Source organism: Achroia grisella, unplaced genomic scaffold (genome assembly GCF_030625045.1).
Source record: "Achroia grisella isolate CSIRO2021 unplaced genomic scaffold, CSIRO_AGI_Agris_v1 utg660, whole genome shotgun sequence".
In the NCBI taxonomy this organism is placed as follows: domain Eukaryota; kingdom Metazoa; phylum Arthropoda; class Insecta; order Lepidoptera; family Pyralidae; genus Achroia; species Achroia grisella.
In genome coordinates, this window is record NW_026712984.1 from 4,491,136 (window position 1) to 4,517,835 (window position 26,700).

At 33.1% G+C, this 26,700-nt stretch overlaps 1 protein-coding gene across 1 annotated transcript in view; it reads right to left on the bottom strand.

Annotated features, from left to right (window-relative positions):
- The window catches only part of LOC131849863 (anillin), a 71,187-nt gene that overhangs the window by 27,291 nt on the left and 17,196 nt on the right, over positions 1 to 26,700 (bottom strand). The window contains exons 7-8 of the mRNA XM_059199995.1: positions 20,544 to 21,120; positions 3,645 to 3,904 (exon numbers count right to left, since the gene is read on the bottom strand). Coding sequence (XP_059055978.1) covers positions 3,645 to 3,904; positions 20,544 to 21,120 — 837 coding nt within the window. The remainder of the gene's footprint in view (positions 1 to 3,644; positions 3,905 to 20,543; positions 21,121 to 26,700) is intronic.

The window sequence follows — 26,700 nt, forward strand, 5'->3', positions numbered from 1 at the left end:
TAAGACATGTGTCATCACCATTAATGGATGTCGTGATTGTAAAGTCACTATATCCTACTAATATTATAAAAGTAAAGTTTGTAAGTAGGATGGATATATGGACGGATGTTTGTTACTCTTCACGTCAAAACTACTATACGGATTTCGATGAAACTTTGCACTAATATAGTTTATACATCCGAATAACATAGGCTTTAAACATGACATAAAACAGAGATTCTGCAAGATAAACTTTTGCCTAAATCCTTTTCTATCCTAACATCTGTTCATATTAAAACTTCATAAGGAATGGGCATACAAATATTGTAACTATTGCATTATAAACCAAGATGATAAATATATAAATAATATTCGACAATTATCTTTTAATTGCAATCTAATCTATGCAGACCTTGTACATATACTAAACGATTTACAGAGATACTTAAACATACGCAAAAATACAATAGGATTCAAATTTTACTTCAAATTTTACTGATATTATAAACGCGAAAGTTTGTGATTATGGATCATGGATGTTTGTTACTGTTTCACGCAAAAACTACTGAATGAATTTTAATGAAACATTACAATAATATTGCCTATACATAGACTATAAATTTCACGCAGACGAAACCGCGGGTACAGCTAATATATAATAAATAGCAGTTCTTCGGTTGAAAGGCAATGAAATTACGAGATAAGAGGCACGACCTCTTAGTCCACCGGAATGGGAACACGTGATCACATAGTGATAGATGCTGTTCATGTATGTAGGCGATGATTACCAACTACTATCAGATAGGATCGTCTGCTAGTATGATATACCAATTATAGAAAAAGTCCTAATATACTAATACTACTAGTACATGTACTATGAGGTTGTAGCCCACTCATGCATAAACGAAATATCTTTGGAAAGTATACACGGCATCCTGAGGAGATAAAAACTATCGCTCCTAAGAATATATCCTTCAGTTCTTGTCCCGAACGTGTCTAGGTAGCGAACTTTGTAAAAGGGCGAGTACAATAGATCTATGTAGGTCGCAGTGTTACAGATCTTAGCACTTAATAATAGCCCAAATCCCCCAATAGAAAAATCAAATACTTAAACTTATACGATATGACAAGAAATGGCGAAATCACTACGAGTTTCTCTAAACAAACTTGGTGTGAAGGCGTTTTCATCTAACCGTGCTGACGCAACCGAAGTCAACATATGGTTGCTGTAAAAATTAACACATATTTTTGTTATTGTGCATATGAATGCCCTTTTGTATATTTTCGGTGAAAGCCTGTATTGCTTTGTACATTCCGTATTACATATGTAGGTAATACTAATTGGCAATTTGAACGTAATTACGTATACCTACATATTCATCTTCTATTTTCTTTACATATCCTTATAGTCTAACTACTTCAGTTCCAATGTTTGCGGGTTCAATTCCTCGCATGTTACAAACATTTGTATTAATTAGTTCATTACATATGAGTATAATTGTTGGTATAGTATGAGTCTATTTATTAGGTAAAAACAAAAAAAAATGTGTATAAGTATATCTATCAGTTGTTTATGTAGTACTTATAACACAAGCTTAGGACTATATGGTGCTGTGTGAATTATCCAGAATTATCATTAATATAAAAATACAAATCATAAAATCTTGAGTTCGCGAGAATTATCTATTTGTCGTTCCATCATCCATAGAGAACAGACACAATTATAGACTCTAGACATACAAAAATGCTATAAACAAACAGTCCATATTGTTTGTTTACAGCATTTCAACGTATAAAGAAAAAAATCAAATATTACACTACATATTACGTATTAATGCTAAAATCGAGTACCACTTTATATATATCCACTTCTGTAATGCCATTAAGGCCATTAGAGACCGGTTTAGTCTAATTGATCGTATAATGTATAAACTCATTACCATAATAATAATCTTAGTATATAGTCTTTTTATTAGGTACTAAATTAGTACAAACAAAGGAATATATATGGCAGGCGTTTTACATTATGTAGAGTTAATAGCAATGAGTGCATAACTCAAAAGGCCACGATGGTCTAACATTTCAGCACGCCGCCTTCTGCCAATAATCGTGGGTTCGATTCCTCGCACGATCCACACATTTGCGTTCATGATATGATTATTTGTTTAGACGTATTTTATATGTATATTATGTATGTATTTTAAAAATTGTATTCAAGTATGTCTAACAATCGTTTATTAACCATAAAACAAGCTGTTTAGTTTGGGACAAGATGGTGCTGTGTTTGTCCTGGATTATAAAATGAAGTAGTAATACAAATTTAAGAAGTTTAGTGCAAGCTCTAAAGTCTTGACTGTTCGAAGTTTCTCTTCCAGTTTCACAATGGATCCATCGTATGTTATTGGATTGGATTGGATTCCTAGTTCGTCTCTGATAGGCAGAAAATTCTTTTTTAAATTTCTACACTGCTTATTGAGAATAGTCTCTATTTAACTCTACTACTTAACCTGCATATCCCCTTTTATGTAAGTCGTATTCATGTTACATATAGAGTTCATACCGTACATATGTATCGAGAAAGACCAAAATAATGTAGAAATGTGAAGTGACACAAGTACCCGGTACAGGAATAACTGGAGAAGGGGCAAAGCGCGGCTAGTGTTGTGTGCTGTCTAAATAAAGCATTGTATATTTTGTCTTTGACTTTTGTCCTTTCAACCTATGTAAAAAAAATGTGCTTCAAAAAACTAAAACGTATTTATAAAAAAAGGTTTAATGGTTTATTTAAAGACACGTTTATATACCACTAGCTACCCGCCCCGGCTTCGCAGGGGTATGCATGTATTATACAGATAAATCTTCCTCTTGAATCACACTATCTATTTAAAAACACGCTTCTAAATCCATTGCGTAGTTTTAAAGAATTAAGCATATATAGGGACGGACAGACAGCGACAGCGATTTTGTTATAAATTATGTAATGATTGAAATGGCTGGTTACCTGATGAAAAGTTATATATGAACAGCACACCCGTGATACATCGCTATTCCTATGAACTAATTAACGAAAAGTTTCCACGTAGGTATGTTTGTTAACTATATTGCGACGCTTACTAATTTCTCAGTTTGTTGACTGGTGGAGAAGGCTCTATGGTGTTATATTCGCCATATGTACTTTACATTGCATGTGTGCATTAAAGTAATAAATTAATACTGTTTTATGCCTTTTATCCCGTACTTTACTGCCATATCTCCTTTAAAACCGAAACAGAGCAAGTTGCTTGGCGGCAAAAATAAGTGAGACCGCTTTGTACAAAATCTATGTGTATTATATCAACAGCCAATAAAAGTTTTATTTAAGTTTTAATATCTAAAATTCTTTTTATACATAGGTGATAGTGAATATGGTATAAAGTAGCAAATCATCAACAGACATAAACATCACTTAATACACAGCGTCTCTCGTGTAAGTACAAGTCTAATGTATGTTTTTATACCTTGAAATTCCACTACAATATCTCACCCTTAATACCGGACACAGCTTTCAAAACAAGCATATATGTATATAAACATATGTAAATAAACATTGATTTCATTTCCATCTGCTGACGATAGATATACACAAACGACTGTACTAACATTCCCTCTGGTATAAACAAACTTACCTTATAATTAAATCTGTTTTGTAGCATCTCCATCTCCTTCTCTCTTTCCTGTTTAAACTTATTCGCTATTGTTGTCTCGCTTATCGTCTGCTCTTTACTGAATAAAGCCGCCAGTTTGCCTTTTATACCTCCTCCGAGGGAACTTTGGCTGACGTTGTCTTCAGCGACTTCTTTAGAATTTGTTCTGCAATTATTTGAAGCAGTGGTCGATTTTGTTGGCGTTGACTTTGTGTTTGGCTGTACGGTTGGTGTTGCTTTGCCTAAAAAAAGTAATAAATAAGTATAGCTTCAATACTGAATACAGATATGCAAATTTAGTAAATCATTGGTGCCAGCTATGCGTTTATGTGTGTGACTATTTGGGGTTTAAGTTTATATTACAAATATAATATAACATAATCGTCTCATACTAACATATTCGCACCTAAAAGTTTCAATAAAAGTGCAAACCAGACAAAAATAAACTATTAATTAATAATAGGATAGAAATAACTCTATAATAATAATAACTAAATTAAGTACTACAGTTTTGCATGCGTTACGATTTTTTTAAACACAATATTTTTTTTGATGTCTAACTCTTTTCAAACATGTAACACCTGATTTTACATTATAAACCGTAATACCGTTATTATAAGATATATACTTGTGGAATATGTTAAATAGAAAAAGTAAATAATTAAAAACATTAAAAAATTCAAGTATTCTGAAGAATACAAAAAACTCTAACCAATTTTATCTTATCACCCGCATATTAAGTATACAGTTGTGTTAATATATTTTACATAACTTACATATCCTAATATAAGTACCAGAGCGACCGGTTCTTTTAGATGGCCTAATTTATATTTAGAATTAAGAAACAAAAATACTGAACCTATGAAATACAACTTTCCATAGATGACAGATTGTGTTCATGAATCAAAAAATTTTGATTCATGAACACATTGATGAGTTGTTTTTTACTTTCACACGTTTTCAAATAGATTTCAAAATAAAAATCCAAAGTAAATGTTATGTCGTTAGTATTTTTTAACTGTTAAGTATTGTATTATGTTGCCATAATAAATATTGTTCGTGTAGTAAGTGTAGATTTTTACCAATTTTATAAATTTTAATTAATTTTATAAATTGAATTATTTTAAAATATTTTTAGTAATTAAATTTTACCAATTTGAAATTAATAATAATATTATATAGGCGATATTCAAATGTGATATCTTTTTTGTTTAAACTATTCTTATTAAAGAGAAAACAGAATATACTTTATTTACATGTAAATAAAGCAATAAAGTATCTATTTTATATTAATACAAACAAGAAAAATAGAATTGAGCGAGAGAAAAGAAAACATTTCAATCAATGTTGTAAAATAACCTTACATTAGCCCCTATATACGTAGTTACACTGTCTTTAGAGGCCATCCATGATTATGAGGTACCAGATTCGTTACAGTTAGTTTTAACTCGATAAAAATAATCTAATCCCCTTTCGTTACAGGAATCGAACCCGCGACTTTTGGAAACAAGGCATTTCAAAAGGTCCAAAACACTTAGACCATCGAGGTTAAAAAAGTCACTTTTGAGTTTGACTCTTCAGACACCCATAGGTTCAAATTAAGATCCAAAAAACCTTTTTTGTGTAGGACATTTTAGCATTTATGTAACGTATGAACGTCAAATTGTTTAAATTATAAGTGTTCACTACAGTCCAGTTCATATAGATTCCAATTGAGAGGACTGGCAAGAAACTCAATTGAATTAATTTTTTTCTTTTTTCAAGTTCTTTAGTCGTCATGTTTTTATATTACATCAATTATTGTATTGAATACGTTGAGTTACAGTAAACCGATTGTTTCAATCAGTACCCACATCAGTTGTACAACTTGTTGAGCCGGGTCGCGACCTCGTCTCGTCTGAACATCTGTTTTACCCGACCTACATTTATAGTCGATTATAATTACTGGTTATACTATATATTATTATTATTATAAATTATATTAATCAGTCTCTGTTTATATTTTAAAGAAAAGACAATTAAAAAAATCTGCACTGAATAGAATCTACGTAGAAAATATTTTGTCTTGCACACAAATGGTAAAAAATGTTTTACATCTGTTATATCATGTTTCGAATTCATATTAAAAACATTCAGTTTCTTAAATCACATTCAAAATCTTTTATTCACATTTTAGTCGCTTGTGAACATAAAAAAATGTATTAATATATTTTTCCCTATTCTCAATTTTAGTATATAGATTCAATTGAAAGGAACTGTCAAAAAACTTAACGGAATTTCTTTGTTTAATTTCCAAACATATATACTTATATAGAGTTGTTCATCATTTATATTCTAGTGTGAATTTGGGGTTTGTTTCATTTCTTACATCTTACTTATTCATTCATTACTAGACTCGTGTGAAGCTGGGGCGGCTCGTTAGTTTTTCATACGTACATAAGAATTGGGTCATGTTTTATTTGTTTTGCATGCCCATTGTCACTACTAGTTGCCACTCCCTTTCAGCTTCATTGACCACAAATTAGTCCTGTATTGTACATTTAACAAACAGTATAATATCTTATACATAGATAGGTATGCTTAGCATATATTTTTTTGTAAATACATACATAATTTACTCAGTAAACACCAATCCAAACAGTTGTAGTTATGAATATGTTTGTACTGAGCGAAAAATAGAACCAGCTACCATTAGAATTAAAGCGGTGTGCGAAGTCACTAAACCATCAAGGGCGTAATATACATTTATATATTATATCTTTTGAAGTTGTCAGAGACACCTATAACCAAAAATATACTCGAGATTCACCCGAATAATCTATTGGTTGCAACTTCCCTCATTTAGACATTACTCAACGAAAATGTCCCATTATAACAAAATTATCATTACCACATTTCGCTCAGTACTTATATTTAAATTCAACGTACTACAGAGTAACTGTGGAGTTTTAAGTGACGTTGGCCACTTGACGCAATCCTTTAGTGAAAATGAAATCCAAATCGGTTAAACCATATGTACTATGATGATAAACAAACGCCTATAAAATCAAATCACAGTAATTTGTGTTCTAATATGTTGATAAAGTTTCTATTAATATCCATATATACAGACAGCAATCAGTTATATTTTTATTATATGTATTCTAAGATCTAATGTTCCCACTTACATATGTTTATCAATGTTTTCTCTGAGTCAACATAATTTTTTCTGGGAAAAAGGTACCTGACCTACACCAACAGTTGATAACACGGCCAACAATGTTGTATTGTTTTTATTTATCTTTGTATTCCTCTCCCGCCATCTCTGTAGTTTGTAAGAGGTCAAGTATAGAAGTTCAAATATTAATAAGCAATATCTTGAAGAATTACAATTTGAATTTCTTCTATAAATATGAAAGTAGAGAAAATATTAAATATAGTTCATGCCAGTCTTTTAATATTTTTGTTACTTTAAGATCCACTTTTTAAAAGTATTATGAATATAAATATGAACAAAGAAACAGCCGAAATAGATAGATAACACACGCAGGTGACATTTGCCATAATAAATACTATTTGCTTATATCTATTAGTACACTTTGCAATTACGGAAACCATGATAATTACAGCATTGTTCTACGATGCAATAAAAGTGGTACTAAACTCGTTGACACGATTTGTTTAACAATGTCTTATCTACATTACGAAACATGGACCAACAGATGGATGTCGCGTAAATATTTTTTATAAGCTAAATAATAAAAAAAAAAGTTCACTTACTATGTATAAGTATATTTATGAGTCCAATACACTATCAAATTGGTATTTTTATTAGAAAAATCCAAAGAAGTGTCACAAAAAAGTAACACGAACACTGGCCACAAGATCACGAGTATTGCGTAAAAAAAACTGCCGCGTAAAAAAATAAAAAATATAAATTCTAAATTTGAAAAGGTCGAGTGTTCCGCCTGTTCCGCGCCACACTGAGGAATGGCGTTCGTATCGCAAATCGTAGGTCCACCTCCACCTCTCAAACTCTCAATAATGATCGCTTCCGAATCCCACGCCTGGGTCAGCTGTCGTCAGCCTTTTGTTGCTACGTCACGCACCAATGGCATCTCATTTATTGTAACTATACAGCTGCGATTCTATAATATTGATGACGTTATAATTAATCATCAATTTCATTAAACAATCGTGAAATTACTTTAATGCGAAAAACGATTAAAGTAAAAAGTATTATTTAAATTACCTATTCTTATGCCAAAATCGACAGAACAGATAACAAATAAATGAAAGAATATATTTTTTTACCATAAATTTTGCTTGATTTGTTTTTACTTTACTGTAGTTTCGTAAAGCGGGTTAAATTTTTCCTCATAAACGCCCAAGTATGTGTAATTGCCTAGGTTTTTCCAAAACACTAAGAATGAGTAAAAGGGCGTTAAAAGGTTTTTACGAGGTTGGCAGTACACACTTAATATACTTGACGATGACTGCGTTCGTCGTAGTCCTCAACTATTAGGCGGACTGAGCTTCACCAACATCGAGTCACAACCATTGCACAAAAACAACTCAACTGTTTATAAAATTTATAGATATAGATATGACATACTTTATTTAGTAAATTTTGACATAATAATATAACCAACACAAAAATTGTTTAAATAACATGTTTACACATATGTAGAGATTTGGGCATAACTCGACGAATATAATTTTTAGATTTTCTTATCTAAATTGTAAATACAAAATTAGAGAAGTTTACGAGACAAACAAAATTTTTATACGTACTGATATCGCCCGTTTATAGTAGTACGATATAATATAGGTCCTAATAAACCAGAGTTGGTAGACAAGGTTGGCGACTCCTGTGCGGCATGACCTTGGTGGCCGTGGAATTAATGTCGCATAACGTAATTCGGAGATGCATGTACTTATTTACTCATCAGTTTTTCTTTTTGTAATTATTACGCAAACTATGAGTGTACAAAGTTATATAGAATAGAATAGAAAATCATTTATTCAAATAAATTACATTGAAGCACTTTTGAATAGTCATCACATTTCTTTTTCCAATCTACCGCTCCTTCGGAAAGTCTCATCCACAAGAAAGAAACGTGCGTGTTGCTCTTTTAAATAATTTTATTGCTACTTTACATTTTAAGTTGAAGTGTGTGAATACAAACTACCAACCAGCGCTAATTCAATGAAATAATCAGTGATAGTGATTAGAGCAGACCATTCCCTACAAGCAGCACTCGTTCATGAGTATGACGGATGAGCCAGCCATCACTGCGTTTGACTATATTTTAGTGAGCCCAATATACTAGAACGTGTATCTAAAGCAGCACTAGCAGGCTCTTACCACATTGGACTGGGCAGTAAGGAACCTGAGCGGTGAAGGTGAGTGTTGGCGTTCATCAGCTAAAGTGCTCTCTTTAAACCCGGGTCTCAAGTTTAGGGAACTGCTCAGAGTTGCTCTCTGCCACACGATGGCTCCGCCACGCGCCACGCGCCACGCGAATTTCCATATATTCAAGCTAAGAAATTTGTCTCTGATGCTAAGTAATCAGATAGCGGTGCCATATATATGTAACGTGTATCTCGTAAAACTAGCTGCATATATTTTTGTTCTTTAAAAACAAAATATATTCTCAAGGCCAACCAAAACCAGTATATCTAAGCTTTGGAGACATAATTAAAATTAGTTCATTACAAACGGACAAGTCTTAATCTTAAATATAAAATTCGTGTCATAATGTTAGTTAACCACACCCCTCCGAAACGGCTTGACCAATTTGAATGAAATTTTATATGCATATTCAGTAGGCTGGGAATTACTATCTATTTTTCTTACTCCTAAGTGATAAGGGTTGTCCACCCGTAACATTAATTTTGGACAATTTTAACTTAATTTAATTTATTATAATGTGGCATTAAAAATACATACAACTCTAAACCCTTCTAGCATCAATCCTATTTTTTAATAGCGACTTTATGTATAATACGATTATATATATATATATATAAAATTCCACATTTGCACGTGAAAACTTTTGTTATTTCAAACGTTTATAATACAGAAAAGACAAAATACTACAAGTAAATAACCAAACGCAACTAAAAATGCGTTGCACAATAATAGTAAAGTTGCGTTTTCCTTAATATTTATCCTCACACATTATCATAGAGGAAAACCTAATAGATATAATCTTTAGGGGGCAATTTAGGCTTTGGAAGCTGCGTAGAACAGGTAGTGGGCGAAATGATTCGTCATATTGTGTTACGAGTTACGATATTAATTGCAATAAAGTTTGCCGTATGTATTGCAAACATTACCCAACTTCCTGTATAAGACTGTGGTTTGGATCTTGAAAAGAAAACTATTGTAATAAAATTAGAAAATTATCAGAGATAAAAATATAATATCTATACACATAATAAAATAGGTTCTGTCAACAGTTAACAAGGTTTTCGGTCCCGTTTGCTATAAAATAGGGTCTTATTTTTTTTTATAACACAGAGACAAACGAGCTTGCGGTTCACCTGATGGTAAGTGATTACAGCTGCCCATGAGCTCCACAATACCAGGATAATTACAAGTGCATTGCCGGCCTTTTAAGAAGGAATAAGCTCTTTTCTTGATGGTTTCAATATCGTATAGGTTCGAAAATACCATTGCTGGAAGGTGATTCTTAAGAAAACGAAATATAATAATCTCAAGAAAATTTACACAGCGCCATCTAATCCCAAGCTAAGCAGAGCTTATGTTATGGGTACTAAAACGGCTAATAAAAAAATGTAACGTACATTTACAATAATAAATATTTTATCTACAATATGTATGTATGTACATAAATTCATACATATTATAGATAAAAAATACCCAGACCGACACAAATAATCATACTCATGAACAAAAATGTTTCTGCAGTGCGAAGAACAGACCCCGCGACTATCCGAAGTAAGGCGGTGCGTTAAACCGCTAGACCACCGAGGCCGTCGAAATGAAAAGGTATTTTTAACATCAGATCCATTGGCTGCATTAGCTCGTGTAGATAGCATGCGAGCCTATATAATTACTAAGTTGGTATATTAGTATATAACAAGCAGTCCCATTCACGGTAATGATAGCGAAAGGACAAGACGCCAGCTAATGACGTGCCATTTGGCAAGTGAAACCGTAATGAGCCAGGTAAGTATACAATTGAATTATATGGTGCATTTCTATTGACATACACTTCAGAATAATGTACTATATACTGTATAATTTAAGAATACAAAGTAAATAAAAAAAGGAAGTTGTAAATTTAACTGTACTTGTGATACGCAATATCGAAAATTATTTAGGGTTCTGAATTAATAAAATTTTCTCGTAGTGCACTTTTATCCAGCTGTTATGTGGCTTTATTTCATTAGAATATACTAGATGTATTTCCGAATTTCAAATTTTAAATATATATAGTATATTTTTGTGTTCAAATATATATTATATTTATATAAGTCAATATTATTTAGTTATTTACATAATATAGTATTATTGTCACAGTTTTGTCGCCATCAATGCCCTAATACGCTTTCTATTTCTACCTAAAGGTTAGCTCGTAGAGAATGCCATGAATAACATACATATGGCATTAAACTCCCCTTTTGCATTATTATTGTGCAATAAAAAAAATGTATTTGTATTGGATTCTTTGGTCAAGCATAGAACTGATATGTAGTACTAGCATATAAAACTAGTTTACTTATTTTCTTTGACTTTATCTAACCATATCAAAATGCAGAAGGTTGTACAAACTTAAATTTGATTGTACATTTTTTGTGTTTTGTAAATATATCTGTAAACGCCATTTTCTTAAAAATTTAACCGATTTTAATGATTTATTTTCAAGAGTTCACTGTCATGTCAGTCATATGTTAACATCACGATAGCTTCGTTATCTCTTTGATAACATACTTATGCCTTATTCTATATAAATGCATGTTTTTTGTGTACAGTCCGTCAATATCCACTTTCTCTTTTCGTCATCAGATCAACAGAGGGGCCAGCCAACTGTCACCGTCGAAGATTCGTTCCGTTACTCTGAAAGTTAGTTCGCGCCAATAACGCTATTGTGATTTAGAAAGCGCATTATGCAAGCCGCGACTCGAACAAAGTGCATTTATAAGCAGCATGTTCATTAGACCTTTGTGATTTAAACTTAAAAAGGTAAATTGAAATGGTAAACAAACTGACGACCCATTTGATAAAAAATGGTACCCGTCGTAAATATACATGAATAGCATCACAGTGACTACCGTGAAAAACTCCTCAGTCACAGCAACGAATGAGAAGCAGTGATACCTAATGAGAAAATTTTTATGCATCCGTAATTTCATTGCCAATAGGAAAGTTCTATGCCGTTAACTAATGAGTACAAAACTAACTATAACTAGTTGAAAAGTGGGCTATAAATAATGAAAATATTTGACGTTCAAAGTTACAAAATCTCGTTATGATATTGTTATTTCATTTGTCTACACATGAAATGAATTGAAAAAGATAAATCATGGACTAAATATATTGAATATCTAAAAATAGTTTTTCAGAAATATAAATTATTTTTATTTTTTATTAACAAAGTTTTTGTTCGTTTCCAACATTCTAGAAGAGGTAATAGGTAGAATAGGGCCCTTGAAGTGTTCTTATTGAATAAATAAATATAATACATTGCATAAATAACATAATATTACAAACATTTTTATTGTATTATTCTTAACAACATTATCCATGGGATGAGAGAATTTATTAACGTATATTTGTAATTTTTATAAAGTAAGTACTAGAGATTTACATAAAAAATGTATAAAGATTGTTTTAACGAATCCATATTCACAAGATACGTACTTATGAGACAAATCCGTTACATAGACATAGCAAAAGGTTTAGAAATCATAATACCTACAAATTCATAGGACTTTTAGAAGAGTAAAATGTGTGACAGTGTTGATTTAGGTTTTCCTAGTATGACAAAGAAATTTTTGAGCAAACGTGAATCGTGCATTTGGGATTTTGTTAATAGATTTGTTGACATTAAGTGAATCAGGTTTAAGTCTCTTCTCATGTATCATGCACTAGAGGGAAAAGAGGGCATTATTATTATTATTATAAGCTTCATCAGCTTCATTGCAATGAATTCTATTACGTGGAACGTCACACCCTATCCCCTTGAAACTGATGGAGATAGTGGATATACAGCAGGAAATACAATTTATTCTTGATTTCATCACATCACTTAACATCACGTGTGCTTGCGGTGCTCAAATTTGAAAATAAAAAAAAAGTTGCATAGGCACATTGATTGTGGAATAAAAAAAAGGACAATTCACACAGCGCCATTTAGACCCAAGTTAAGCTAGCTAAAGCTTGTGTTATGAGTACTAGATAACTGATACAAATACATAGATAATTTAATTAAAAATTAATAATTAGATATTTTTTTTTGTAAATACATACATATTATACATATAAAATACCCAGACCGATACAAACAATCATAATAATGTTTGTGCCGTGCGAGGAATCGAACTCGCGACCATCGGTCGTAACGCAGTGTGCTAGAACACCGAGGTCGTCGAAAGATTGTACCTATTCCATTCATCACATGGTACAAATATTTGTATTCATGAGCATGATTGTGTGTGTGTCTGAGTGTAAAAAAAGTTATAAAATGTACCTACAAAGTTTCTTCGCTATAAGCATTCTGTTACATATAGACTACATATCTGAAATATAGTTGAGTCAACCTCCTTTTAAAACTATATAGAACAAGGACTTCTGACTCGGTCACGGAGGTAAGTACATAAACTGTAATCATCATGAACATTAACTAAACCAGGTAACACAGTTCTACATAATATTTGTCACCGTTACCAACAATTTTGGCACATACATATAAAGGACACGCCAAGTGATCAGGTAAACATATTGTTCTAAGGCTTGTTCAGTATTGAGATGGACCGTTCGAGGCCAACGTTTAACTGTACTATCGATATGTCAATATTAATAATGTATTTTGTTTGGAGTCTTAGGTTCGAGTGCTTTTAAGAGACCGCCTTTTAGAAATCCATTTCGAGTTTTTTTTCTTACAGTCTTTTGTTTTAAGCAGTGGACAGTTTCGTCACATTCTACCATAAATACTAGCTGTGCCCGCGATTTTATCCGCATGAAATTTATATCCTGTCCATAGCCTATGTCTCTAGGATGTATTAGCTACATTACTGTAATGTTTTAACAAAATCCGTTCAGTAGTTTTTGCGTGAAAGAGTAACAAACATCCATGTATCCGTATAAACTCACAAAATTTCGCGCTTATAATATTAGTAACATTTCCAACGAAATAATGCAGACAGATATATAGCAAATATAATAACTAATATACTTCAGAAAAGCTTCCTCCCGCGTTCACTTAGATTGTGGAAGGAACCCCTGGTCGAAATTATATATATATATATATATTGTTTATTTGACTGTTACTAATTATCATATCATAATTTTACAACGAGACTACAACATAGGCTTTTTCAGAACGGTATATTAATATTTCTTAAGGGTCGGCAACGCGCACGTCACACTCCCTATATCTCAGACATCTATAGACCACGGTGACCATTTACCATTATTATGGGCCGCATATTTGTTACCTACCAACGTAACTTAAAAAAAATATAAACAGGAAATTGATGAACTCAAAAAGGTCACCGCAGATTTACCTACACATATCAGGTAAATCTGTATATAATTATTAAAGGAACGCAATATTAATAATGAAATAAATATTCATAATTATGTGGAATAAATGACAAAACATTCTTAGTTTGTATTATATACAAAACATCAGCTCATTACCTACTCATGAATAAACTACATTTGGGCGATTTTAAATATATTACAAGAGAAGAAAACGTAGTGAAATCATGTAATTAAAAAAACTTATGGTCACCAAATTGTCGAAATTCGATCATAATTACCATCGAATATAATTTTAAAGTACATAATAATATCTCAGGGCTATATACAGCGCCCTCTAGTCCCAGAATAAGCAGAACTTATGTTATTGGTTTAGACTACTAATATAAATACATAGATACGTTATTGCAAATAATACTAATAATACACAATATACATAGAAAACACCCAGACCCAGAATCATACTCATGAATCACAAATGTTTGTGTTAAGAATCGAACCTGCAACCATCGGAAGTAAGGCGGCCGTGCTAAACCGGCCGTAGTCAAGTATGGTAATTCGACCTAAATTAATTTAAATTATAAATTTAAACATTATTAAGGTTCTATTGTTAAAGACTAGCTTCACCTATCTAGACACGCGGGAGCGTGTCAAAGCCGAGTTCAAGTAAGAAAACTGGCGAGCAGCACCGTGTGTAGTTTTACACGAACCATTTGGAGCCACTTTTGACCCCCTCATAACTCAAAAATTCTTTCACATAAACCTGTCAAATTTGGTTCATATATTGATTAATATATACATAGACTACTTTGATAACAGCACAGAAAACAATTCGCCGATTTGACAATTAACAATATTGACATTACTTGACATAGACGTTTCGTTATCAATCGTGTAATATAATGATAGTGTAATATTTTATTTTTTGACCAGCTACTCGCCTCGGCTTCGCACGGGTGTACATGTATTATATATATATAAACCTTCCTCATGAATCACTCTATCTATTAAAAATCCGCATCAAAATCCGTTGCGTAGTTTTAAAGATTTAAGCATATATAGGGACGGACAGACAGCGACAGCAACTTTGTTTTATAATATGTAATGTTTTTATGCACAATTAATAAAAGAGATTAGCATTCTGCACTCCTTCTCTATACAAACTATAAGAGCGCGAAATGTCATACTCCGTGAGCGCAATTTTCGTAAAAAGATGTACAAAGTTTTTGATTTGAAGATATGAAGTTTTTACTTCCGTATCAATTGATATGTAAAGCAAAAACTTCACATATCAAATGAAATACAGCTAAGTTCAAGTATACTATAAATAAAATAATAATGACAGGACAGCTGTTTGCGATGTATTTAACCTATACACTGACATTAGGTATATAAAAGGTGGCAGGTGAAGGAAGCATTTAGCAACGTACGTGATTATTAAGTTTAAAAGGCATCTGTTAAAACCAACCCTTATGGTGCAAGACATAACTATACATTATTAGTATTATAAAGTAGCTGTACCCGCGACTTCGTCCTCGTGGAATTTTATTTTATTTTTATAAAATAAAAGTAGCCTAAGTTACTCCTTATTACATCAGATTCCTGCCAGTAAAGTCCTGTCAAAATCGATCTAGCCATTTCAGAGATTAGCCGGAACAAACAGACAGACAGACAGACAAAAATTGTAAAAAATGTTATTTTGGTGTATGTACCGTATTTATATTCATATGCATGTAGTAAAAAACAGTTCTTTCAATATTACAAACAGACAATCCAATTTTATTTATATATATAGATGTGTGTAATGTCTATTTAGTATAACCCCTTGTTTTAAGAGCAATAACAAGCGTAAGAATATCTAATAGTAATAAGAGAGGATAGGATATAGACCTTGAACAATTTTCATGACTATTTCTCATTGACCCCGACGACCCCATAACGGCAACCTCCCCACGGGCCCACCCGTTCCATCCCGACCACACTTTTACACACACACACGACACCATCCTCGCCGGCGAAGAGGACGAACTCAAACACACAATATCGGGCATAAAACCGGGCGCCTGCGCGCGCCCAGGCGCTCCACATCCTCCGATCGATCCTCCATCCAATTCAAACGGAGATCGAAATTACGACGGCCTGAGCCGAGGTTCGAACCCCTAGTGGTGCCCTCAGACTAAAGTCGTATCCGTCAGACAGGAGTTGGCCTTCAGCCGCTCCATAAGTCCTTCCGCGGGTTTGGAGTGCCATCTGCACTCGCCCCCTAACGTCCGGTGAAGCTGTAAAGGCCAGCTGCGGCCTACAGCATTAGAGTAGTCCGAAAAAAAAAAGACTATCTATGCTGATGTAGCTAGAGTCACCTAATGGTAACTGTATAACTAGAACTTAACGACAAGCAACAGCATAAGAATAATTTATTTATTTATTTATTAAAACTTTAATGCACATAATTGAAAGTACATATGGCGGACTTAACACCATGCGGCATTATCTACCAGTCAACCATGGGTGGTGCAGAGAATAATTGTTGGCGGTGCAAATATAAAAAATATATTAAACGATACACATAAAAATATATATGAATAAATAACTACATATATATATATATATATACATACATAAATACATATTTAATAATCTGACAACGAAATATCACTGTAGTACTGCCACAATAATGGAAATAAATAAAAAAAAACGTATACGTAAAAATAAAAAACAATGAGAAAACAGGACACAGGTTACAAATGTAAATACAAATACAAAATGTATATTCTGTATTGCAATACTGTAGACAAAATTAAAAATAATAGTATAAATAAGTGCTATTTATTTGAATCTAATATCGATCTATACTTCTAATCTAAAATTTGTTTGCTTTGAACGCCATAATTTGTTTTAGTGTTGGATAGCTCAGTTACAGAAGAAGGCTATATATTTATTGGGTTGTTTGGGCTATTGACAGGATGCCTGCAGCACCTGTAGCAATGCGACCTACATAGATCTATAGTGCTCGCCCTTTTTCAGAGTTCGCTACATAAACCCGTCAGGGACAAGAATTGAAGGATATTCTTAGGAGCGATGGTTTTTATCTCCTCAGGAAAGAGTGTAAAATTTCCGAAAGAGATATTTCGTTTATGGATGAGTGGGCTACAACCATATTATAGGATGTGTCGTGGCGTTTACTCTTCAGTTTGGCATAAATCTGCAGATTTTTGTTGTGCATAGGCCTAGTTTTGCCATAAACATATAAACATAAGGTTATGTAGGTTATATAACATCACGCTACAACTAATAGGAGCGGAGCAGCAATGAATAATGATGCAAAAACAAGGAAAACTTATTCCTTTTGACAGCGCTTCCGTGACCAGTTGTTCTGATCAGATATTGATTTAGGTATAATATTTTTTTTATGGAATTTAAGAACAATATTGGTCTAAGTAGTGAGTTAAAAATTTCATATAAAATATTAAGTATCTGTGTACTTAGAAGCATCCTCATTATAAAACAACTTCATTCATTTACGAGTATGATTACTCTTAAGTGAGTTACAATTTTCATATCTGGTACTTAGAAGTATCATCATTATAAAGCAAATTCATTTAATGATTACTATGTAGTAATTCTATATGGTTTACCTCATTTATTAGGAATCGCGTTGTTATTTAGCTACAGTGTTAATTGACTAAAGTCAGATGACGTAACTATACCGCGAGGTGCATGATTAAACGATGCATTATTAAAACTAAAATATCATTATTAAAAATAAATTCCATACATATATAATGTCTTACATGTGTACGTAATTTATTATTCTGTTGAATTAAACTTTGCGTCTATTTATTTTAAAAATATTTCGGGTGAAGTACCCAAATCAACAATAACTAAATTTACTTTACAATACTAAATTTCATTTTTTTTTCTAACTATTCTTATGCTTTTATGCGTTAGCGTTAACTGGCCCTTAGAGCTTAAGGATTTATGAAACAGCTGAAAGCCAATCCAAGCTCCTGATTGACAGACTGTGGATGCCGGAGGAGCAGGAGTTCGAACCTTGACTCAGACAGTCGTAATTTAGGTTCCTGTTTGAATGAGACAAAAAAAGATGGTGAAGTCCCTTGCACAAACATTTTTACTAACACGATTCTTAAATTCTTATTTAAGAATAGTAGTAGATTGTCGGTAGTAATATAAAACGACATAATAATTGTGTCTACAAATAACAAGATAGCAACTAACAATTAATTAATAGTAAAAAAACTAGTATAAATAATACACGTAATAATGCAATCAATTTTTATTTAATTCGATTCCCCGTTATGACCTCATACATTATTAATGATGTCTGTACTCGCAAGACAAAAAAAAACCGCGAGACGGTTTCCCGACATGCGTTCCGTACAAGTTTCAAATTTATTGTCTACTTGGTTTTTATCCGTGACTATGTCTTTTTTTTAGATAAAATATATTCTATATCGACGGATATAATCTATGATCGGATATGATCTCATGATATAATCTATCTTCACATCAAATTTCATTAATATCCGTTCAGTTGTCAGACCGACAGACAAACAAATACGAATTTATATTAGTACTAGCCTGCCTAGCTATTTCACGCGGGTGAACCGCGTGAAATTTATAGCCTATATATTATTCAGGTGTATAAGCTATATTACTGTAAAGTTTTATCAAAATCCGTTCAGTAGTTCTTGCATGAAAGAGTAACAAACATCCATCCATACTCACAAACTTTGGCGTTTATAATATTATTAAGATTAAGATGGATAACAAGTGAACATGAAGTTAAGACGCTCACGTGATGTACCGGAATCTCTCATTCGTATCACGTCATTATAAAAATATTAGAGGCATGAAAATCTATACCTACAAGTTACTCCGAATAACTGGACGCCCAACTACATTCATACCGCCTTCATTTATTCAATCGTGTATAAATAATGCTGTATCTCAACAAAGTACTTTAGTTCAAAGACATTGTTTTTCGCCTCCTCCATTGATCCCTCGTCCAATTTAAACGGGGTTCGAAATTACGATGGCCTGAGCTTAGGTTCAAACCATTACCGGTGTCCTTAGAGTATAGTCGTATCATTCAAACAGGAGTTGGCCTTCAGCCGCTCCATAAGTTCTTCCGCGGGTCTGGAATGGAATTTGCACTCGCCCCCTATGTTCGTGAAAGTGTAAAGGGCAGTTGCGGTCAACAACATGCCCAAACTGCCTAGTGTAAATGAGGTAACAATGAATTCGTCAAAATCATATTTTGAGACTAATTGTTTGCATACACTAATGATGAATTTCTATAAGACAATGAAATATTACTATTTTCATATTTCAGATAATTCCCACAATGGGTTATATGATGTTATGATAGTTTAAGTATTCCGAAAAAAAACTTAATGCCTTTTTATAAAAATATGAAAATTTTAAAAACATATTAAATATTTTATTGTTAATGACGTAACCCTAAAATTAAGAGGTTAACTTTGAAACGTAACGTCGCATTAAATAACATCTATACATAGTGATTAACATTGCGGTTGTCTAGACATTGCATTTTGGCATTTAGAGAATAAAGGTCGAAAATCCTGTTTCTAAAATGTTAGAATACAGGTTTAAATTAAATGTTGCTATTGAAGGCTATCTGCTAAAGTACGCCAACTAAAATACTGTTTTTTTTTTGTTCATATACAACAAATACCTTATCATACAGTTTAATAAAAAAGAACGGTATAAAAACTATAACTCTTTAACCACTTCATTATATTCTCAAAAGTAAAACCCATAAACTATCTAAAATATTCGTTCTATTATGAACCATTGTAAACCATAGTTGAACTAGTGTATTACAAGTAGTTGATGTCTTATTGCATATTATAATCCACGATAATACATACACATAATGTAGATACACCGCTGTATATTTACGCATACAAAAAATAGTAATATGAATTATTCGATGCTCATAACAAGTTTTATCTAAATCCATACGTATGATGAGCATTGAAAATCGCTGTAATTTATATTGTAAATATAGTCGAAGTAAATTGGTCACACAACATAAACTATAAATAATTGTCATGCACAGTAGTAACACGGCACGCTATAGCTGACACCACTAGATAATAACAGTTTTATAAATTTCCACTTACCTTTTTCGCCGTGAAGTGTTTTGACAGAGGGTGCCATACCGAAGGGAGCCTTGGGCACAATCGCTGCGCCCTTATTCTTTTCGAAAAGAGCTTTCCGCTCCCTCAGAGACATTTCTGCGGGATCCTTCATTTTTGGGCTACCTGACTCAAACATTGCTGCTTTTGACAGGACAGAACTTCTATCCACATTACCATTCAACTTGGGCGCTGACTTTTTAATGGGCGAATTGAACACCGGCTTTTGAGCCGGCTCCGGCTTTGTTTGTACACAATCACTTGAGTCATTATCATTTTCTTCTTTTTGCACAACATTATTTTCTTTGTCTTTCTCACTGTCATCAACGCCGCTCGCGATTTTCGATGGCGGCGTTGGAGCTCTGTATTTCTTGATTGATGGTTTTTTCGTCACGGGATTTATAGGAGTATTAGCGACCATTGCAGCCATGTTGGGGGCAGCGGCTGCACTGGGGGTAGTCGATGCGGACTTCGGCTCCTGTCGGGCGGGTTCGGGTCGCGTCGTGAAATCGTATACAAGGCGCGATTTGCTGGCGGACACCCGCCGGTATCCGTCGCCCTCCTATGATTGGACAATGGTGAAAGATGTGGGGTGAGCACGTGTTACGTGCATCGATACGAGGTAAGTTTTTGGATTACCGCGAAATGGGCTGGCGGAGTTGCATCATTGTGACGTTGTGTTGCGTATTTTTTTTTTAATTAGCGACGTTCAGTTATTGGGTTGAATGAACAGTATTGTAGTTATTACAGGACCGTTATTCGTGATTAAGCTGTGGGAATGCAACGGGTGCGAGCGCGCGCGTGCCTTTGTTGCCGTCGGGTGTACAACTGACGGACCGAGTAACCCACCACACTACACGTGCGGGAACCGGACTAGACGATTATTTTGACGGGCGCTTGTATGTCATTAGTTTTGCAATACTACGTTAAAGATATAAAATGTATCCATATGTGCATACAATGTAAATATACTTACAATGTTATCTTATATATAAAATGAAATTTTGTGAGCGTATTGAGTAGGTCTGAGAATCGGCCAACATCTATTTTTCATCCCCCTAAATGTTAGGCAAAACAACGTTTGCCGGGACAGCTAGTAAATAGATAATATAAATAGATAAATAACTATAGAGAGAAACAAACAATTCAATTTATTTTCTTACGTGAAGTAAAAAAACAATAGTTTTGTTTATTCTATATACAAGAATTGAGGAAACAATTCTAAAAAGACCCTCCTATGTCATTGTTATATTCTCTAACGTAAATATTACCATAAATGCTGCAAATTTGCTTCGAATAATCATTCAGATTCATCGTTATCAGAGATTTATTTAAAAAAATACATTTTATTACGTTTTATTTATTATAATAATAATTTCGATTCAATTTAAAAATATATATTTAAATTGAATCGCAAATATAAAAAAAAATACGGCGGATTCTCATTCTAATGTTACAGCAATGTTACTGTAACGTTAGAATGAGAATACACCGTATTTTTTTTTTATATTTTCGATTCAATTTCGATTCGGTCACGTTCAAGTCAAACTACTGATTATTAGTTTACTTCTACCATTGGTAGCAGTACTTGTGATCATTAAACACACTCGAGATGCCATTACCTTTAATAGGCCTCGCGGTACCTTTACTTTAGGTAAACAAATCAACTCTCTCGAATAAACTAACCTATTACTAATAGATTTCGAATTCAGGTTCGATGTTAGGTGAGTTCTTATATTTTGAAGATTTACATATACAATAAAAAAATTCCGGATTTTTTTAAAAGCATAAGGGCTAAACCAGTTTTCAGTACCCCTGATGGTAAGTAATTACCGTTACCCATGAATATGGGAACGCCGCAACCATATGGGAATAATTAAACAAGTTACAGGCCATTTAGGAAGGACTATGCTTTCTTGACGATTTAAATATTGTCTCGGCACGGCCATGACTGACCTATCTCCAACTCAAAGTACAAAAATAAGAATTTCTAACTTAAATGTTGATTTTTTACCTGTTAAGGTTAAGCTGTGAAACTATTAGAGATTATAACTATTAGATTAACTATTAGAGTTAATATTATAAAGCTGAAGAGTTTGTCAGATTTAACGCTTCCATTACTAGTCTCAGGAACTACTAATTCGAATTGAAAATATCTTAGTGTTGGATAGTCATCTATAGTGGAAGGCTATTGGTTATATATAATATGACGCCACAAGCAATAATAGCGGAGCTGCAATAAAAAATGACCAATATCTGACTTAGACGAAGTTGCGCGTACCAGCTAGTTTACAATTAATAGCCGTATATCCTTGTTTTGCAACATTTTTTATTACAATACAACTTCTGTTAGTCGTAGTGTGATGTATTCGCCGTCCTCAATAAATAGGCTATCCAACACTAAAATAATTTTCAAAATCGGATCAGCCGTAATGTAGCACACCCCGTACTTTAGTCTTTAGTTTCTATTTATGGTTTTTTTAAACATAATTCTATTTTTAATTATTACGTGCACCGCCTACCCTGTTTTTATTTTTATATCTCTATCCACCTAAAGGTAGTCTGGAAGAGCGATAAGACCGCCTTTCGTATCAATGTATATATTCAATTTTAATTGTTTTTTTTTGTTCTGTTATTGGTGCGATAAAGAGTATAAATAAATAAATAAATATTTTTTTAATAAACGACAATGTTATGGTGCTAAAGGTTTACGCTGGCAGGGCACCAGTGGAGGATGATAAGATTAGCATGAGGTCATATCGTTTAGCCTATCGTGGCAAATTCACCAGATGTTGGTTTACAGGAGAACCTGACATGGTACGTTACTAGTAATGGGCTCATCAGTCCACATTACTAACTATCCCCTCCCCACTTTTGATAGCATTAGTAGATAGGAAGGATTACAATGACTTCATAACCTATCCCAATAATTAAATATTTAAAAATGTTTATGAATTCATCACAGCACACGTATTAGTATGGTAGCAATGTAGGTACTAACTACACCAAATAGAGGCAGCTACCGTGGATCAAGGACAGAGAGGCGCTAAGTCGTGGCCATGAGTAAGTAACACTTCGCACAAAGAGGTATTGTAAACAGCAAGGTAATTAGTCGGTAAATGTAATCGATCATTTAGTTCAACCTTCGTCTATGTTAGCTTGAGAAAATAACTAATTAAAAATACTCAAGTGGAGGTAAGACTACTAGAAATTCTTTTCATAAGGACATAATCTGCCTATATTTTATTCCTCTCAATGAATGTGTTCGTATTATACGAACAAAATCACAGGTAAAAACTACATAAACAAAACAAAACAAAAAAGCTGTGACGATCAACTTATCGGCGACAGGCGATCTGTAGCGTCGAAGGATTTCTGCGGCCGTTGCCTCCAAAAATGGGATTACCTGCACCCAAATTTATTGTCATTGTTGACTGTTGCTATTGTCCTATGGTGTTACAATGACAATATGCTCCATAGACAATATTATTAGCATAAACCAATCTTCCTATTCATATAAGAAAAAAAATTACTGATTAATGTCCGTACTTACATAAGAGATATATTTAAGCCCTCTCAAAATTTGGTAAACTTTGTTTATAAACATTTAACGGTTACTTTTCTTCGTTTATATATTTTTATAATTTTTTTACACTTATTTAATGGCTTGTCTAGCAGTTTAGCGTATATTAACAGGTCACTAGTGGTCGCCCAGTAGTCGTAAATCGATCATAATTAATTCAAATTATAAGTTAAGTTAACATCAATAGGTCCTATTGTCTAAGACTCGTTTCACGTATTAATATTATGATTACTTTTTTTTTTATAACACAGGGGACAAACGAGCATGCGGCTGACCTGATGGTAAGTGACTACCGCCGCCCATGAGCACCCGCAACACCAGGGGAATTGCAAGTACGTTGTCGGCAAAAGGAATAAGCTCTTTTCTTGAAGGTTTCAATATCGTATCGGTTCGGAAATCATTGCTGGAAGGTGATTCCACAATGTGGTTGTGCAAGGCAAAAAGTTTACTTTGATAACAGCACAGAAACAAACTTCGATTCACTGATTTGACAATTAACAATATAGACATTAGCGTTTTGTTATCAGTCGTGTAATATAATGGTAGCGTGAATAATGTTTTATTTATTCGTTTACTGTATTTTTATGCAATATTTAAAAATATATTAGCATTCTACATTTTCTCTATACAACCTATAAGTGTGTGAAATTTCATACACTTCCGTCCGCGAAATTTTCGTAAAAAGACGTACAAGGCTTTTGCTTTACGTATTAATACATATATAATATAAACGGAAACACCAATTTACTTTCTAAACAATGATCGACAACTTGCATCGTTTAGCTAGTAATACATTACCCGTACAATGAATAAAGTACACATATGACAATATAAATTAACCCTATTAACCAATTCTCCTACTTTTGGTGTCCAATAGAAAGCAATCCCTACTTTGTAATGTCAACGACTCTTTAATCCCTCAGGATGTTTGAAATATTATATTGGTCGTAGCTGTTGTCATGTTATTTTAATTACAATGTATGCTCTAAAGTCCTTATAACGTAATAATAGAGGGGAAAGGGGATTGTTTGTTAGTAATATGGATTAATAACAATATTGCTAGCTATGTCAGGTTGACCTCTATGTGATTCCCCCTGAAAACCATCGTGATTTTCCTGGTGAATTTGGCACGATAGACTAACTAATATGACCTCATCTCGTCTTATCATTCCCCACTGTGTCCTGCCAGCGTATAACATATAAAAAAGGGTAATAATAGTAATTAAAATAATATTATCCTTTTATAGCAATATATTCAGGACGTGTATAACTGATAGCTTATTAGGAAGTAGGAACTATTAAAAAAAAAAACAATTAGAATAGAATCGAAATTAATATAACTAACCGATAAGACTGATGTTAAACACTATGGATTGGTGAAAAAAGATACACGCAGCTTCTCCATCCGATGGTTGGGAAGAGATAGCTATTTAGTGATTAGCCCAATATATTCAGGGCGTTTATAACTGATAGCTTATTAGGAAGTAGGAACTATTAAAAAAAAAACAATTAGAATAGAATCGAAATTAATATAACTAATCGATAAGACTGATGTTAAATACTATGGATTGGTGAAAAAAGATACACGCAGCTTCTCCATCCGATGGTTGGGAAGAGATAGCTATTTAGTGATTAGCCGCCCATTGTTACCTCTTGCTGAATATAACAAAAAGATGTTTCCTTACATAATACTGTAATTAACCTGTTATCTCCCGTGAGTACTAAGAATATTTTGTGATTAGCCGCCCACAATAACCTCTTGCTGAATATACATCACCAAAAGATGTACATAATACTGTAATTAATTAATATAACTTCAACTTACGCCTTATAAGTTGAAGTTATATTAATTTTGGTTTCACGTACTTTTTCTGGTGATGTATAGTCGGTTTTTATTGTGGAACATAATGTAGTCGTAATTCAGATTTAATCAATTTTTGTCATTCATTTATTCAAATTTAATCATTATATGTTGAATTGTTACATTCTTATAGAATGAATAATCTAAATATATATAACTCAAAGGTGACTGACATAGTGATCTATCAACGCACAGCCCAAACCACTGGACGGATCGGGCTGAAATTTGGCATGCAGGTAGATGTTATGACGTAGGCATCCGCTAAGAAAGGATTTTGATTAATTTTACCCTCAAGGGGATAAAATAGGGGATGAAAGTTTGTATGAAACTTTGTCAATTTTAAACCGATCGGACTGAGACTTTGCATGCATAAAGCTACTATGACGTAGGCATTCCCTGAGAAAGGATTTTGATAAATTCTACCCCCAGGGGGATAAATTAACGCGAGCGAAGCCGCGGGCAAAAGTTAGTGACATATATATGGTCACGTCTGTCTCCCACTGAATGATCTCCATACAATCACCCCTTCTGCTTCCATTACATTCATTAAACTATTCATTAATGTTACGCCGGTTACGGGAATCCATACTTATATTGTAAATGCAAATGCGTATCTGTCTGTTTGCTACCTTTTCACGATTAAACTGCTGAACTGATTTTAATGAATTTTAATATCAAGATAAACTGTACTATTATAG